This window comes from Lepidochelys kempii, chromosome 5 (genome assembly GCF_965140285.1).
Source record: "Lepidochelys kempii isolate rLepKem1 chromosome 5, rLepKem1.hap1, whole genome shotgun sequence".
Classification (NCBI taxonomy): domain Eukaryota; kingdom Metazoa; phylum Chordata; order Testudines; family Cheloniidae; genus Lepidochelys; species Lepidochelys kempii.
Window position 1 is genome coordinate 121,864,090 of NC_136384.1, and position 16,530 is coordinate 121,880,619.

General features: G+C 49.1%; 1 protein-coding gene and 1 long non-coding RNA gene across 6 annotated transcripts in view; one reads left to right on the forward strand and one right to left on the reverse strand.

Annotated features, from left to right (window-relative positions):
• Nucleotides 1-1,331: 1,331 nt before the first annotated feature.
• LOC140911806 (uncharacterized) lies at nt 1,332-3,958 on the reverse strand. The gene is made up of 2 exons (XR_012159136.2): nt 3,843-3,958; nt 1,332-3,299 (listed from the first exon to the last, which is right to left on the reverse strand). It is a non-coding gene; the product is annotated as an uncharacterized LOC140911806 (long non-coding RNA).
• Nucleotides 3,959-3,986: 28 nt separating this feature from the next.
• Nucleotides 3,987-16,530, forward strand: part of SNX30 (sorting nexin family member 30) — a 67,345-nt gene continuing 54,801 nt past the window's right edge. For 2 of the 5 annotated variants that reach the window (XR_012159134.1, XR_012159135.1), the window contains exon 1: nt 3,987-4,299. Coding sequence is in view for 2 of the 5 variants with exons in the window: in XM_073345668.2 (XP_073201769.1) it covers nt 4,132-4,299 (168 nt within the window). In the remaining 3 variants the exon portion in view is untranslated. The remainder of the gene's footprint in view (nt 4,300-16,530) is intronic. The other 3 variants (XR_012159133.1, XM_073345667.1, XM_073345668.2) reach the window with 2 other exon arrangements.

Below are 16,530 nucleotides of genomic sequence, written 5' to 3' on the forward strand. Positions count from 1 at the left end.
CTGCATGCAATTAGGGGGTGTGAAGCCACCACTACCCCACCACTGTCCGTGGACACCTGCAAGGTGGGAGTTGCAGGGAGCGAGGAGGATGAGTTATTGGAGGACAAAGAGGAGCAGGAGGACAGTGCACAGGCGGCAAGTTGGGGAATCCGTTTTCCCCCTAGCCAGGGACTATTCTTAACGCTGGAGCCAACAGCCTCCCCCAACTCCCAAGGTGGGCTCCTGGACCATGACCCTGGAGAAGACACTTCTGGTGAGTGAGAGCCTGATCGGAGCCTGGGTGTAGGGGGAAACCCAGCTGCACTGGGCTGTTCGCGTTTAGTTTAAAGGGCTCATCCCTGCTCAGAGCCTCATCGGAGCCACGTGGTGGGTGCGGAGGGGCGGGGGGTGTTGTGTGAAGCGATCATCCCACAGAGCCTGCAGGCCCTCCTTTTATATGGCAAACCCTCCAGGCATTGCTTGCTATGGGAAAGGGGGCCTAGCAGTTTGAAAGCATTGAAATGAATGCGGAAGAAGCAGAACTCCGCATGCCCCTAGGGCTTACCATGGCTGCCTGCAAGCTGAATTCTGTTGCCCGGCCGCGTGTAATGGCTTACTCACACCAAAGTGGCAGGCACTTCAGTATAAGAGGCAAAATGCGACCTTGTACAGAAAGAACATGTGCTGTGTATGATGAATTGCCTGTTTCACTGAGAAAGAGTGTTCCCTTTGTTCTCTAAAATGTATCCTTTAAAATACTACCCTCCTTTTTTCTCCTCCCGCAGGTGCAAATGTTTCAACGTGGCCCCCATCTACTCCGTTCCAGAGGCTGGTCCAGATTAGAAGGCGGAAAAAACAAACTCGGGATGACGTGTTTGCCGAGCTCATGCAGTCCTCCCACACTGATAGAGCCCAGCTGAATGTGTGGAGGCAAACAATTGCGGAGTCCCGTAAAGCGTTAAATGAACACAAAGAGAGGAGGCAGGATGCTATAGTCAAACTCATGGGGGAGCAAACTGACATGCTCTGCTGTATGGTGGATCTAATGCAGGAAAGGCAGCAAGACCACAGACAGCCGCTGCAGCCCCTGAATAACCGCCCTCCCTCCTCCCCAAGTTCCATAGCCTCCTCACCCAGATGCCCAAGAATATGTGGGAGGGGGAGGCTACGGGGACCCCACACTCAACCCCAGAGGATTGCACAAGCAGCAGAAAGCTGGCATATCCGATTTTGATTCGGTTTCTAGACTTGTCCTTCCCTCCTTCTCCTCCACCCCCCTAACCCAATACTCCCCACCCCCCGTCTACCTTCTGATTTCTCTCTTTGTGTTGTGCAACAAATAATAAATAATGTTTTTTTAAACAATTGTGACTTTATTTCCTTTCATATAGATAGGGGGTGGGTAACATCAAGAGAAACAAACACAACTGTCACACCGTACCCTGGCCAGTCATGAAATTGGCTTTCAAAGCTTCTCTGATGTGCAGCATGCTCTGCTGCGCTCTTCTAATCACCCTGTCGTCTGGCTGTGTGAAATTGGCCACCAGGTGAGTTGCCTCAACCTCCCACCCCACCATTATCATCTCCCCGTTACTCTCACAGATATTGTGGAGCACACAACAAGCAGCAATTACAACTGGAATATTGGTTGTGCTGAGATCTAATTGAATCAGTAAACTGCATCAGCAAGCTTTCAAACATCCAAAAGCACATTCTACCACCATTCTGCACTTGCTCAGCCTATAGTTGAACTGCTCCTTACTACTGTCCAGGGTGCCTGTGTATGGCTTCATAAGCCATGGCATTAAGGGGTAGGCTGTGTCCCCGAGGATAACTGTAGGATTCATTCAAGGTTCATGCACTTGGCAACATTCAGGGCACACCCGGAGTGTTGTGTAGGAGCAGTGCACACACGGCTCCTCTCAAGGGCATGAACCTTGGAATCTCGCCCAGATAACATGAACCGTGGGAAGCCTCCCAGGACTGGGCTCAAGGCCCGAGAGCAAGGAATGAGGTAGATAGATATTGGTAAATAAGAATGTTAAACAAAGCCAGTGTATTCCTTTTATCTGTTGGAGAATGTAATGCCCGGGGGGAGAGAAAGAATAAAGGAGAGGGTGGAAAGCTGACAGGCCTAGTCCGTTGGCAGACCAGCCTGTTTGCTTGCTTAAAGCTTTGTGCTGTCTCGTATTTGAACCGCAACAGATAACTATAGGCATTTCAACATCCCCAACAGTAATATTCTGGTCTGGGAAGTAAGTCCCTTCCTGCTGCTGTTCAAACAGACCAGAGTTCCTGAAGATGCAAGCATCATGCACCTTTCCTGGCCATCCCACGTTGATGTCGGTGAAACGTCCCTTGTGTCACCATGGAAAAGTACGCCTTGCGGTTTATGTACTGGCCACCCCGGTGTTCCAGGGCCAAGATAGGGATATGCATTCCGTCTATCGCCCCACCACAGTTAGGGAACCCCAGTGCATTAAAGCCATCCACAATGGTCTGCACATTTCCCAATGTGACTACCATTGATAGCAGCTGGTCAATGACTGCGTTGGCTACTTGCAGCACAGCAGTCCCCACAGTAGATTTGCCCACTCCAGACTGATTCGTGACTGACCGGTAGCTGTCGGGCGTTGCAAGCTTCCACAGGGCTATGGCCACTCGCTTCTCAACTGTGAGGACTACTCTCATTTTGGTGTCTTTGCACTTCAGGGCAGGGGACAGCAAGTCACAAAGTTCCATGAAAGTGGCCCTACGCATACAAAAGTTTCTCAGCCACTGGGAATCATTCCAGACCTGCAACGCTATGCGATCCCACCAGTCTGTGCTTGTTTCCAGGGCCCAGAATCAGTGTTCCATGGCATGAACCTTCCCCAATGCCATCATGATCTCCCAATCACCACATGCCGTGCTTCTAGGAACATCTGTGTCCGAGTCTTCATCACTATCGTAATTGCGCTGTTGTTGCTTCCTTGCCCGGTTTTGCAGGTTCTGCACATACTGCTGGATAATGCACAAGGTATTTACAATGGTCACAACTGCAGCGGAGATCTGAGCGGGCTCCATGCTTGCCGCGCTATGGCACCTGCACCGGTAATCCAGGAAAAAGGGCATGAAACGTAGGAGAGCAGAGTGGCAGAAGAAGAGGTGCTGTTCGGTTCACACGGTAGCTGAAAAAAGGCGGTAAATGGTTGTCTTCTGTAGCTTTCACGGAGGTGGGAGCCCAGGACAGACAACATGGAGAAGCTCGGTAGCGCGGCAAGAGCGGGAGAGCAGAGCTGGCCGCGGAAGCGGTCGATGAGGAAGAGAAAGAGTAGATACTTATAGAGATTACATAGAAAGATGAGAGAAAACGTGAGTTGGATTCATAGTACCAGGAAAGAAGCGGTGCACCGTATTGCACCATCTGCTGAAAGCAGTATGGCGTCTGCACACCAAAAAGGCGTGGAACGATTGTCTGCCGTAGCTTTTACGGGGGGGGGGGGAGCGACTGTCGACACACACCCCGAAACACCCGCGAGAATGTTTTTGCCCCACCCTGCCCTGGGAGCTTAACCCAGAATGCCAGTGGGCTGTGGGACAGCTACCCACAGGGCGCCGCTCCGGCCTTCGATGCCAGCCTCGGGACTGTGGACCCACTCTGCCGAACTCACGCGCTTTAGTGGGGACACACGAGGCCGAGGGTATAAAATCGCTTCCGAAACCTCGACTAGAATCATCTCCAAATAATGCCCTACTGTGGGCGTACCCTCCCCGGAGAGTTCACGATCCAGGCCCCTGACCCCGGCGTTATGTCACCCGACCCCCGCACCGCACCGCACCTGCTAGCCCAGCTCCCTGCGCGCCCAGCCCGCGCTGCTCACCCTGCGGCCGCGCCCAGCCCAGGCTGGCGGGGGGCCCCGAGCGGGCCGCGCCAGCCGGAGGAGGCGGAGCTCCTGGGCGGGCTCCCCGGGAGACACGCCCACGCTGCCGCGGCGGCTGCACCGTGCCTTCCGCGTCCGCCCCGCCGCTGCCCGCCCCCTGCGCGGCGGCCGGGCGTGGAGCGAGCGGCTGGGCGGCGCACGGGCTCCGGCTCCGCCGGGCTGCAGCGGGCGGGGGCGGCCTCGGCCTTGGCCCGCGCTCCTTGCCCGCCTACCGCCGCCAGGCGCAGCCATGTCGGCCGGGGGCGGCGGGCTGGGGACCCCCCGGGCCCTGCCCTCCTCCGGGCCCCGGGCTCTGCGGGACATGCCGCACCCGCTGGCCGCTTCCAGCAGCGAGGAGGCGGCCGCCGAGCTCACCCCCAGCCCGGACCTGCTGCTGCCCCGCAGCTTCGCCGACAAGGTACGGCCCCGGCCGGGCCGGGGTGCGGGCAGAGGGCGGCGGGGGAGGGAATGAATGGCGGGGCTTCTCTGCCCGCCGGCTGCATCCCGCGTCGCCCGGTGCTGCGAAAGACCCCTTCGCCCAGCCCGCCGGCGATGCTCGGGGCACATCAGCAGGCGCGCTGGGCTGCTCCAGGGCGGCTGTGCTCTCCCGGGGGGCTGCTTGCGCGCCCCCACATCCGCCTGGGTTCGGTTGGCGCCCGGGAGTGCGGTGGGAAAGACTTGAGCAGCAGGTGAAATCCCCGCCCTCGCCCTCTCTTGTTGTCTTGGCCGCTGGTTAAGCGGGCAGGATGTGGTCCATGCTCCTCTTCTGTTCGGTCTTAGGCCTTTATTGCCAGTGATGGATGATGAGGACTAGATCCCTGCCTCCCAAGGTGTAGCCTGTAGCCGGGCGGGGAAGGTTCTGTGCCCCTGCTATGATTGCGTACCCTTAGGCTTGTCATCCGTTTGAATGCGAGCCTCTCCTCCGGAGCCGCTTTCTTTGCCACTTCCCCTTCTCGCAGCACTAATATGGCAGGTAGGCTGTGCTGGCCCCCCCCCCCCCTCGAAGCTGTGTGCCCGCATACTCCATGAGTCTGGGTGTCTTGAGAAGTGCTACGTTTCTAAATACCTTGTGACTCTCTCCTCTCTGGAGGGAACTTGACGCAACATTGACTGGCAGTCAGGGCAGACCTCGCATGATACCGGTGTTGCTCATTCCTGCAATGGTTTGCTATTTCTTACTGAGCATGCATGTGGCCTTTTTTTTTTTTTTTTTAAATTGTAGCTGAGTAAAGACATCTGGTCGGGTTGGATAGTCGTTATGCTTTGGGCAGCTTGTGGGGGTGGGCCTGAAGCTTTCTCAAACTAAATTTCATTCAGTCAATGGGCACATATGGGGCTTGCAAGTTGCTGCAGGCTTCCTGAACGCTGAATGGCATTCTCCATTCTCATGGACTTGTGTAGTGTGGGGCCATGTGTCAACAGTTACAAATCTGCCATCTGGAGACTTTTTGTGGCTGCCCCCAGCTTTGTCTAAATCCACATGGGTGGAGCTCTGTACAGGGCAAAACTGAGGTGATCTGGAGCCCCAAGCATATACCCTTTTTGCCCTGCCGTGCTTCTTAGTGGGGTGGCAGTGGCCATCCCTCCCCCTACAAGTGTCTGGGGCCTCTCCCTCATCCCTGGTCCACCATTCCTTGTCTCTGAGGGGGATGGTGCCTTGTCTGGAGGAGAGGGGACTTGCCCACCTGAGCAAAAGACTGTGTGTGGTACCTTTCTGTGACTTGATTAGCAGGCAAATACTTGACATGCAAGTTACCAACATTAGGCTTCAGGTTTGGCACCCCTTTGAGATGACATGGGGCAGCCCACACCTCAGAGCCGCATAGCGGGTTGTCAGCGCACTAAGGTGGCTGTTACTGCCTTGGTTCACCTTAATATTTTAGTTCACAACTTGGCCTTTGGATCCGTAAGGGATGGAGGCTCCAGCCTTGTCTCCACCAAGGAGATTTGCCTGGAAGTAACTGCAGTGGTGCAAACGCAATGTGTTGCACCAGTATTGTTCATCCCGGTATGTTACTGGTGTGAATTTTCCTAGCATAAACGGGGCCTTAAATTCACTCCTTTAATGAACGCTTAAATTCTGGAGTGCAAGCTGGTGCACATCTCTTTTTAAGCGGCAGCCGAGAGTCAGGTGAGCTTCCTCACCCTGATCGTTTGGGGGGGGAGGGGGTTCTGCCCAACAGTAGCCTCAGGCCAGGTGACCATATGCTTGTCTGAAGCAGTGCAGGTGAATCCATCCACCTGTGTTTGTGTAGGGCGGGGATGAGTACTAGCAGCTAAAAATGCTGTGTGTGTGATGTGGGAATAGATAGATGCTCATAGTAACTGGCCTTATTCAAAGCTTGTCTTGGAGTAAAAGATTCTGACCCCGAAGCAGTGGAGAGCAGCAGACTGAATTGGCTCTCTGTCTGAAGGCTGTATCTTTGGTATAATCTCTCAAATAAAAAGGGACTCCTTGAGCCTAAAACCCCGTAGGTCAGACATGAGAAAAGCACCGAGGTGCTCCACCATTCCAGTATCTGGAGAAGGATTGGGCAGTAAAATCCAGAAGACCATGAATCTGAGAGCATCTCTTCGGGGTGTTCTGCCTTTCTGTCCGAGAGCGCTCCCTCCTCTGTTTAATGTTCACAGGACTGGCAGGAAAAACTCTACTTCCGTTCGCTTTTGCAAGTATATAGGCATGAAATAAGCAGCATCTCTGCCTCCAATCTTATGGCAATAGTTAAGTTTAAACTGCTGGTGCTGCTAATGCCCATTCCCCAGACCCTTCAATAGGTTAAATTGAATGCCTGCTAGCTTGCCCACTGGCCTCATTGTCTTAATCTTTGGCTGTGACTTCTTCATCTCTTAGCAGGCTAATTCACTGGCTTGAAAAAGTAATCATATGTATGTGGCCTCCAATAGTTGGGTAAGAGGATGCAAGCGTGGCTGAACTCTGGTGCCATTCTGGGCTAGGTTCCTAGCTCTTTCTGCTGCCCCTCTAACGTCCATCTATGCACAGAAGCTACATTTACTCTTTGCCTCCCCCAGCCCCAGCAAAATCCACTTGCCAGGTATGAAGGGCTATACTCTGCTCTGTATAATTTGAGATCGGGGTCCTAATTCTCTCTGCTGTAAGTAGACACCACTCCATTGAGTTAGTGGGCTTATGCCAGGACTGAATGTAGCCTGGACTGTCTGCTCCGTATCAACCAGGCAAGCCTATAACCCTGATGCCTATTTAGTGGAGGGATAGGACAATTTACTGAGTCAGCCAGAGGGGTTGGATTATGTACCTGTTTAGGATCTTTCAGGCAGCACTTCCTAAACCTTTTGAAAGCTCCAACCCTGCCATGTTGGCTGGACAGTACTGAGGAAACTTGCACTGCTACTGTTTTGTGCCCCACACACTCAGAGATGCTGCCTTAAAAGGTAAAGACAGACCTAGTTCTGCTTTTGGAAGCTGGCAGAACTCTGTTCGTTGCCTTTATTTCCCCAAAGCGCTCTTCTCCTTTCCTCTCTTTGGCAGAGTTGGATAAGGACCCATGCTGCTGACAGATAAAGCTTCTAGTGAATTCATTTAATGTGAAAGTTTCTGGAGAGTCAGTCAGTGATAGCTCGTATGCAGAGGGCACTGGGGTACCACGCCCACTGAAGTATGCAAAGTCACTTGTGTGACTAAATATGAATTGTGAATACCTCTGTGCTTGTGATTTGTATTTACTAGCAGCCTCAGGGTGCTCTCTACCTCTGGCACGCGTACAGACGGTGCCATCAAATCTAATAAAAGGTAAGCCACAGGGATTTTGAGTGGGGTCTGGAGTGTAGACTCTATGTGGGGCAGTTAGAATGCACTGCAGCCTGTAGCTTGAGTGGTGAATCCAGCGCCTCAGACTCCACTCAAAATCCCTGCAGCTTTCTTCCTGTCAAACCTTGACTGTGCAGTCTGCAGGGGAGGAGAAACTGGAGGAGAAATGGACAAGAAGCTGCAGGAGGCTCTGGGGAAGCCGGGAAGAAAGGCCAGATAGGCAGGAGAAGAGCCACCCTACTGACCTGGTAAATCCCTCAGTCTGGCTCTGGGGAGCCCTAGGGGCTTGGGTGGCGACGAAGCCTCAGGGGCTTGGGGCTAATGGCAAACGAGGAGGAAGGTAGTAAGCCCCAGGGTCTGTGGAGAAGGGAGAAATTAGGGTGAAGAGAGGAGGGAGACCTTGGGCTGGGGCCGAGCATGGTGGAAGTTTGGGGGAAGAGGACCTAGAGGAATGGGACTAAGGGGGGAGTTACCCCCAGTGCTTTCCCAAATCATTTCTTTTACACCCACTTGCCCTGGTGCTTTCCCAAATCATTTCTTTTACACCCACTGGTCAAAGTGCAATTAGGGTGCCTTCTATGTCTAAGTTTCTGCTGCAGGAGAAGTAGTGCTCAGTAGAAGGATGGCTAGCCTTATCTACATTTCAGACTCGTGAACCTGCAATAATTTCTTCTTTCTCTCCACTTCCCTATTTGGGGTTGGCGACTTCTGTAGCCATCTCCCCAAACTCATGACTGTACGCCTGGCTGTTGTGCAAATTGGTCTCTGTACAGGCTGCTGATATCTGGTCCATATACTGTGTCTTTGGCCTCCCCCTTTGTAGTCTTCCATCCATGATCATAGCAAGGACCATCCTACCAATATAACTGTCAGGTCTCTGCAGGACTTGTCTGTACAAATGCAACCATGTCCATACAAATGCAACATGTCTTCACCTGGGGGCACCCCTCATTAAGCCCCTCACAACTTCATTTCATTTCCTTATCACGGAGCATCTAACCATTTGACCATCTCAAGGTCTCTTTTCTTGTGACTGGCCAAGTTTCTGTTCCGTACGTTAGGATGGGACAAATTACAGTTTTATGCACTCTGCCTTTTAACTCTGTTGGCATCTTTTTATCACAGAGAATTGGGGTCTCCTCCCTCTATTTGCACCTGAAGCAGCTTTGGTATGATGCCATGCATCAGTCAAGAGGGTACCATTGTCTGCAATTATTGATGTTAGGTATGGGAATTCTTTCGCTCTCCTAAGCTCTCTGCCTATAATATCCTTTATGGTAGGTGGTCCTCCCTTCCAGGTATCAAAGCCTTGGTCTTATTAACGTCCACTCCATATCCTGCTTGCTGAAAATTGTGATGCTGCTTGTCAAAGTTGGCTTGCAGGATCTCTGTCTTCTACACATATGACTGTCATCAGCAAACAGCATATTCCAAGGTGTCTCCCTTCATATATTCTCACTTACCACATCTGTGACAACTGCTAACAAAAAGGGCTCCATGCTAACCCCTCATGCTGGCCAGTGTTTACTGGAAACTCGCTCTGTTGTAGCCCCATTTGGTTTTGACTATGCTAGCTGCTCCATTGCACATATCCTGGGTACACAATTCTCCTGGTACACAATCGTATGCCCTCTCCATGTCTATAAAGACCATACCCAGATGCTGTCTCTCTTCTCTCAACTTCTCCATAAGAATTCTTAGAGGTTTCTGACTGCAAGAAGCTGGGACTGGATGACTGGGGATGGATCACTTGATGATTGCCCTGTTCTGTTCATTCACTCTGAAGCATTTGGCACTGGGCACTGTTGACAGGCAGGGCACTGGGCTAGATGGACCATTGGTCTGACCCACTATGGACATTCTTATGATCTTATAATATATATAGCATAAATTGTACTTCTTCCTGGCATAAATCCTTACTGACTGTTTCAAACTTCAACCATTCCATGCAAATACTTTTCAGTAATCATCTCCCATACTTTCACAGCTTAAGTGGGTGATAAAGGAAATAATGTACTGTAGGCTAATTATGTTTAAAAATGGGCACCACAAAGCTTTTATGTCATTCATCCAGCATTTTCTCTTTCTTAAGAATCATTGAACAGACTTGCTGCCTTCCCTTCCCAGTGACTTCAGTGCATCCACCCATACTTCATGTGGCCCTAAGAGCCTCCACAACCTCTTCCTTCCGCATGCAATCTGTCAAGCCTGGTTTTGGCTTACGTGTTCTTAGTTCCTTCCTTGGATTCTTCTCGTTCATCACTCTTTCAAAATTATCACTCCAGGCTTTGTTGATTGATTTTCACCATTTATTTGTCATATACCATGTTCATTTCTAATGGAAGCAAACTCATTCACATCCCTCATTATTTTCTCTTGCCTTAGTGAGTTTGTAGATGGTCTTTTATCCTCCTAGTTGGTTATGTAGCGCATTGCAGGACAGTTTTTTAGCTGTTGCAACACATTTTGGCTGTTTTTTTGCCTCCGTACGCATCTTATCCTTGCTCAAGCCACTGGCCTGCCACTTGTTCTTCTCAACCGAGGCTATAACTTGAAGAGTCCACCACCAAGTCTCCCTTCTTATCCTTTTCAGCCCCGGTTTAATCATTCTTAGGGCTTCATATGCCATTTCCAGCTACGTTAACTTGTGAATCCACAGGTGCTGTTCAATAATGTAACCACGTAGCTTGTCAGAATGGAGCCTAGATAGCCATGGTTGAAAGTCTTCATGAGCCTCTCACTTTGTGCTGCTTTACTTAGCATCTTCTCTGTCGGTTTGGAGTAGCTTAAAACAAACCTAGGGAGGTGGTAGAATCTCCTTCCTTAGAGGTTTTTAAGGTCAGGCTTGACAAAGCCCTGGCTGGGATGATTTAACTGGGAATTGGTCCTGCTTCGAGCAGGGGGTTGGACTAGATGACCTTTTGGGGTCCCTTCCAACCCTGATATTCTATGAAACTTAGCTTTGCAAGTATCTTGAGCTATGTTGGAACAGGATTGCAGAATTGGTTCCCTACAGTCTCCAATGTCTGTCCTGTTGTCATAGTTCCTTCGTTCTGACCTGCATGGGGAAAAATAATCTTACTCTCTGCAGCTTCTACAGTCTTGGCAGTCCAGTACAAATTTTGCGTTGTATGCTGCTGCCTCCATGACTCTGAAACTGGGCCTTTGGGCGCCAACGGTCCCTGTCTCTCTGGCTTCCTGCAGTGAATCCATCTAAATCAGACTCCGGCAGAAGGCTGGTTCCTACCTGTTCAGGGTGCAGTGCTCTCAGTAAGTATTTGCAGTGACATCAGACAGACTTTTTTTTTCAAAACAAGGTAACAATTAATTGGTCACCTGGCCTACAGAACCTGAAAGTCCTTAGATTAGCAGAGAGCAGCTGATCCGTGCTGCTGTAGAAACTATCATGGCACGCGCGCTCGCTCGCGCTCTCTCTCTCTCTCTCTCTCTGCCCCTCAGCTCTTACCACATCACCTGCCTCCTCTTGTCTTTGTCGTCTGAACACAGCCATATTGCATTCACATGTTCAGCTCCCTCTGCAGTGAGGTGTATGTTTCTGGTCATTGGGATGGGTTGCCAAGGTCTCGGTAGGGTCTTCCATTCAAATGTGTTAGTTCCATCCCAGAGAGCCAGAGTGGGCATGTCTCAAATACCTAGCCTGATCTCCCATGTCCTAGGGGGTAAAATGAGTTCTTTCCTCCACAGTGAATAGCGATGCCAAGGTCCTAGGTACAGAGCAATACATAGCACATAAAATTGTCTCAGAAAATTCCTAGATTTGTCACAAATGCATACTTAAAAATGCCAAAATCTCAGTTTAAGGTGCAGACACCCAGTCACAACTCTCCTTGCCACTCTGTGCATGTACAGTTGTGAGGCACCCCCAAGTGAAGGCCTGGTCCATGTTCTAGTACAAAACGGCATGCAAGTTTGTAGTGCTTTCATTTGTCTGCCAGCTTCATCCCCAACACACTTGCAGGCTCCAAATGAGGCACTTTCTAAAACTTCATGACTTTACTTCCAGTGGAATTATTGCTGTTTAACTGGCTTAGCAGGTTGCGGGTAGGGTAGGTACAGTATAGTCTCCATCCTTAAAACTGAGCTGTCTGCTCCAGACTCTCCTTGGGGTCTCTCGCTTCTTGGGTCTGTTGGTTTCTGCCGCTTCTCTGTTGAATTCTCTCCCCCCCCCCATACCCCACGCTTACTGGCTTTCCTTGTCATCCCCTGATCACTTGTACTGTCCACCTCACACCTGAAGAGAAGCTTTAGGGTGAGATTCTCTGGCCTAACTCTGTTCCCATTGAAATGAACAGTAAAGTTCCCATTGACTTCAGTATGGAATTAATTTTTTTGTTTTAAATTCCACCCCAAGGAGTAGAAATTCTAGTACACCTTCACTTAGCTATGCCTGCTGGGGCACATCTCATGCAGCAGCAGAAGAAACCCATAACTGATGTTACCGCAGGTGGGGAAGAAAAGCTCCTCATCTTCTGTGCTCTAAGGGTTAACGGGATTACTCCTTTTTTGTGTATCTTGTTGAATTACCTCTCTGTCCAATAAATACTTTACAGGAGTCCCCATTGTATTGATTTTTGCTTGCAAAGATAAGGCTAGACAGATGCTGAACTCCACCCAGAAATTGATCCATCACTTTACAGCCCTAGGGACATCTTAGGGCTTCCCACACTCTAAAGTGCAAGTATTAGAATGGATGAGATCCAGAAACCACTGTGTCTTAACAGAAATGAGTTACACATTGTATTGGCAGTGTCAGAACTCTTAGCTATGGTTCCAGAGAAGCAATTCCTAGTTTCGAGGCATTTTTCAAAATGCTGACAACAGTTCATAGAGGGACAGTCAAATATTTAGTGGCTTTCTGGTGTTATGCTATATCTCAGTAGATGAAACTTCGAAACCTCTTATTTCCATGACTGATCTGTCTTCCACAGAAATAATCTCAGCTGCTCTAGTCAGAACTATATTTTAAATAAATATGTATCTCTGAACCAAAAATCTGCTCTCCAAATGATCACTTTTGTATAAAGGATTAAGTGAGGAGAACAGTAGAAACTATTGTGATTCTTGTTTTGAAAAGCCCTTCTTTCCTCCATTCTTCCAGGTAAAAAGGAGTGGGACTCCTTGCCATTGGCCTCAGCTTCAGCACTCTTCCCCCACAACCAGGCTGCTAGTAAATCCTGTCAGTGCTATACAACTTCCACACCCAATCCCTTCTTCGGCCATTCCTGCTGCTGACACCCTGCTCCCCATCCTAGTTAGCTCACTCTCCCCTGATGGTTGCGTCACACCAGATTCCATCCTCTATGCTGTAGTTAAGCTCACTTGTGTAGATGACTCTTCCAACCTCAATTCTTGTCTTGGCTCAAGATTTCTCTTTTGCACTATATTCTAACTCCTCATTTCCTGACCCAGCCTCAATAGATCCTGTCACCTTGTGCATCCTGATCTCTTCCCATAAGCAGCTTTGCCCCTTTTTCCGGATGCCCCATATTTCTGGAATATCTCTGGATCCTGTGTCTTGTCTATTCAAATCTAAGGAAAACTGGAAGAAACAAGTCAATAGTGAGCTCTGCTCCTCTCTCTTATTGGACTCTGCTCTTACAAACTAACGAGATGTGGGCATACATTAATGTCTTGTGCTCTTGTTAGAACCTTTCTACCTCTAAACAATCCCTCCTTTGCTTTCCTACATCTAATATAGGGCATGATCCTGCAAACAAGTTATAATTTTTATTCATTGAGTTAATCGTTGGCATTGCCTACCTTAAAACAATGATAGGGTTTTGGCTTGTTAAATGGCAAAGCAGCCCTTTTAACTGTTGATCAAAGAAGCCTAGCTAGACACTTCTAGATTGCAATAGGACTTCATTAAAAGTCCATCTCTATTTTGTGGCCCTTAAATTCCCCAATAGCCCTATTGCATTTGAAGCTTGCTTTGGATTTTAAGGTTCACATATACTCTTTACAAGCGGTAGAAAGATTGGGGTTTCTTCAAATTTATTGTGAAATTTTGCCTTATCCACATTCCATATATGAGTAGAAATGATCTTTCTACAGAATCACTGTTTCTCTCTACCCACATACATAGTTGTCTTTACAAATTATGTATAGAAATGTCAATTATCTAAACACTGAAGGCTGTGCAGATCATAAATCAGCTGACTTGGGGTGGAGGTTGCATGATTTTTAGGAGGTTGGCTTTAGTGTCAGACAGCTGTTGCATAACAAACAAACATTGGGATGATTTAATTGGGGGTTGGTCCTGCTTTGAGCAGGGGGTTGGACTAGATGACCTCCTGAGGTCCCTTCCAGCCCTGATAGTCTATGATTCTATGAAACTCTTAAAGATTGGAAGTGATGATGTAAAATATTATGGAATATATGTATGTAGTGGTTGTTTTTTTGGTTTTTTAAGTAAAGGCATTATTTAGAATTTGTCTTCCTGACTGGGTCTTAAGTTTTTTAGTCCTGGAAACATCTTGCTGTTAAACATTGTGGAAAAACTTATGTCTTTAAATATTCCACTGCTATCTAGTGGTTGGAAGGAATTTTTCAGGCTCTCTCCACTACGTCTGTTTGTGGCTGCATCTGGGTGGTGGGGGTGGTGTGGTTTTTTCTTTTTGTTTAAGACTACAGCAAGGCTACTGGAGTTGGAAAATATTCCTGTTTCTCTGGTGAGTGTTAGGGCTCCCTTTCTATAAAAAGGTGAAGTCTCTAGTAAAGATGAAAATAACCTATGTACCAGGTCAGCATTGTTATCCCATTTTACATATGAGTGAAGGGTCACAGAGATCTGCCCAAAGTGACACAGGATGGGGGGGTCTCTGGTGGAGCAGGGAACTGAACTCAGATCTCCCAAGTCCTAGGCTAAATACCAAACCGCTGGACCATCCTCCCTCTCATTATGGTCGACGTTTTTGTGTGTGTGCGCATGTCTTGTACATGGCAAAGCATGTGGTTAGTTTGATAGGCAGATGCTGTAAGCTTTAGCTGTGTGGGAGTGGAGGGTTTATATATGAAGAGGCTGGTGGGCATGAGGGGGTGTCTCATCAGACAGTGGCAGATTGTATTGAAACATCACTGACAGGCATTGAGGAAGTGAGCCACTGTGCCAGGAGAAGAGGGCCATGCTATGCATGTGGGCGTTGTTCTGGGCTGTAATATAGAGTCTCCAGATGGCAGAGAGATTGAAAGGAGAGGACTTGATTTGTTTACATTGGGGCTGGAGCAAGGAGAAGGCTGCATCAGCAAAAGTGGTGAGGAAGAGTAAAGAGCCCATAGGAAGAGATCAATCCTCCTTTGCTTGCCCCTCCCCCAACACATACATCCTTCAAAGACAAGGCAAGGTCCCCGCCCCAACCCTGTTTCCCTGGCTGGAGCGCTGGCGGGCAGGCTGAGAACTTGTTGCTTTTCCAGTTCTTAAAAGCAGGATTCCCAATGAACTATTCACTAGCAGCACGTGAGGGCAAATCATGTAATTATGGTCATCAAGACCTAGAGTAAATAAATGTAGAATCTGGCCACTTGTAACCTGAAGTGAGTTGTAACTGGCTTAGCGAGCCAGCATTTTCAGTGCCACATCCTTGAGTTGTGAAGGATTTACTGATGCCGTAATTGTTCTGGTGAGCAGTTCCATGCTGGGGAAAAAAAGTGTCATACTTGTCTTCATCAGCACTGTGTGACATGTAGTTCCACAGTGGTTGGCCTACTTCCAAACCCTACACACGAACCATAAAAGGCTAATAATGCCTGAATTGGCATATGGGCTGCATATGGAGAAAAGGGTTGGTTAAATTCACACTAAAAAATAGAAAAGCTAGCAATAATCCCGTGACCATCAGGCTACTTTCTCGCATGTGTGTAAAGGAGGGCTTCCATGGCTTATTCCTGGAAGCATCTCTTCTGTCATGGCTCCTCTCCAATTAAGGCAATGGTGAAATCTTAATGAATCTGTGTGTCACTTAGGCCTGGTCTATACTAGAAAATTAGGTTGGCTTACCTTTGTTGCTTAGGGGTGTGAAAAATCCACATCCCTGAGAGATGTAGCTATGCCACCCTAACCCCCGGTGTAGACAGCGCTAGGTGGATGGAAGAATTCTTCTGTTGATGTAGCTACCACTTCTTGGGGAGATGGAATAACTGTGGACGGAAGAACCCCTCCCATCAGTGTAGGTAGCAGGGGTGTAGCCATGGGTGGGCCACAAGCCACCCACTGAGCATCCAGGGCCACCCCGGCTCTGCTCTGGCCCCAGCGCTTGTACTGCTCTGCCTGCACGGCCCTGAAGATAGGGAGTGGGGTAGGGCGTGGGGGCTTGCCAAAACACTGGCCGGAGGAACCTGGCAAGTGACCAAGCTTGCAATTTATTAACATCTCGTGAGTTAGCTATCGAGACTCAGTAGGATGTCCTAAAAAGGCCAACCAATATGACCTAAGACTACTTGGCGAACTGAATTTACTGAGCCCTGCCTAATTCTTTTCTAAAGCACGTTTAGGGAATATAATCCTAGATGACAAAATATATATTTGGGATTTGGAACTTTTATTTATTCTTTCCTTGTCTTTCACCATCCCATCCTGTCAGGAGGAGCAGGACAACCATGTTCTTCCACTGACGGTAATGTTTTCTTCCTGTGGAGGTCCCAGTAATAATCCCCTTCCTCCATGGCAAGAGGAGCACCAAATTCTCTGGCGACCACGATGTGCAGATCTGGGGCAGCAATTGGGGTGGCGTATCCTCTGTTTGCTCTGCACAGAAGCCCCTTGGGGTGCAAGGCACTGGCAGTTCTTGTGGCTTAAGGTGGCAGTCGGGGCTATAAATACTTGGGGATGGGTTTTTAAAATCT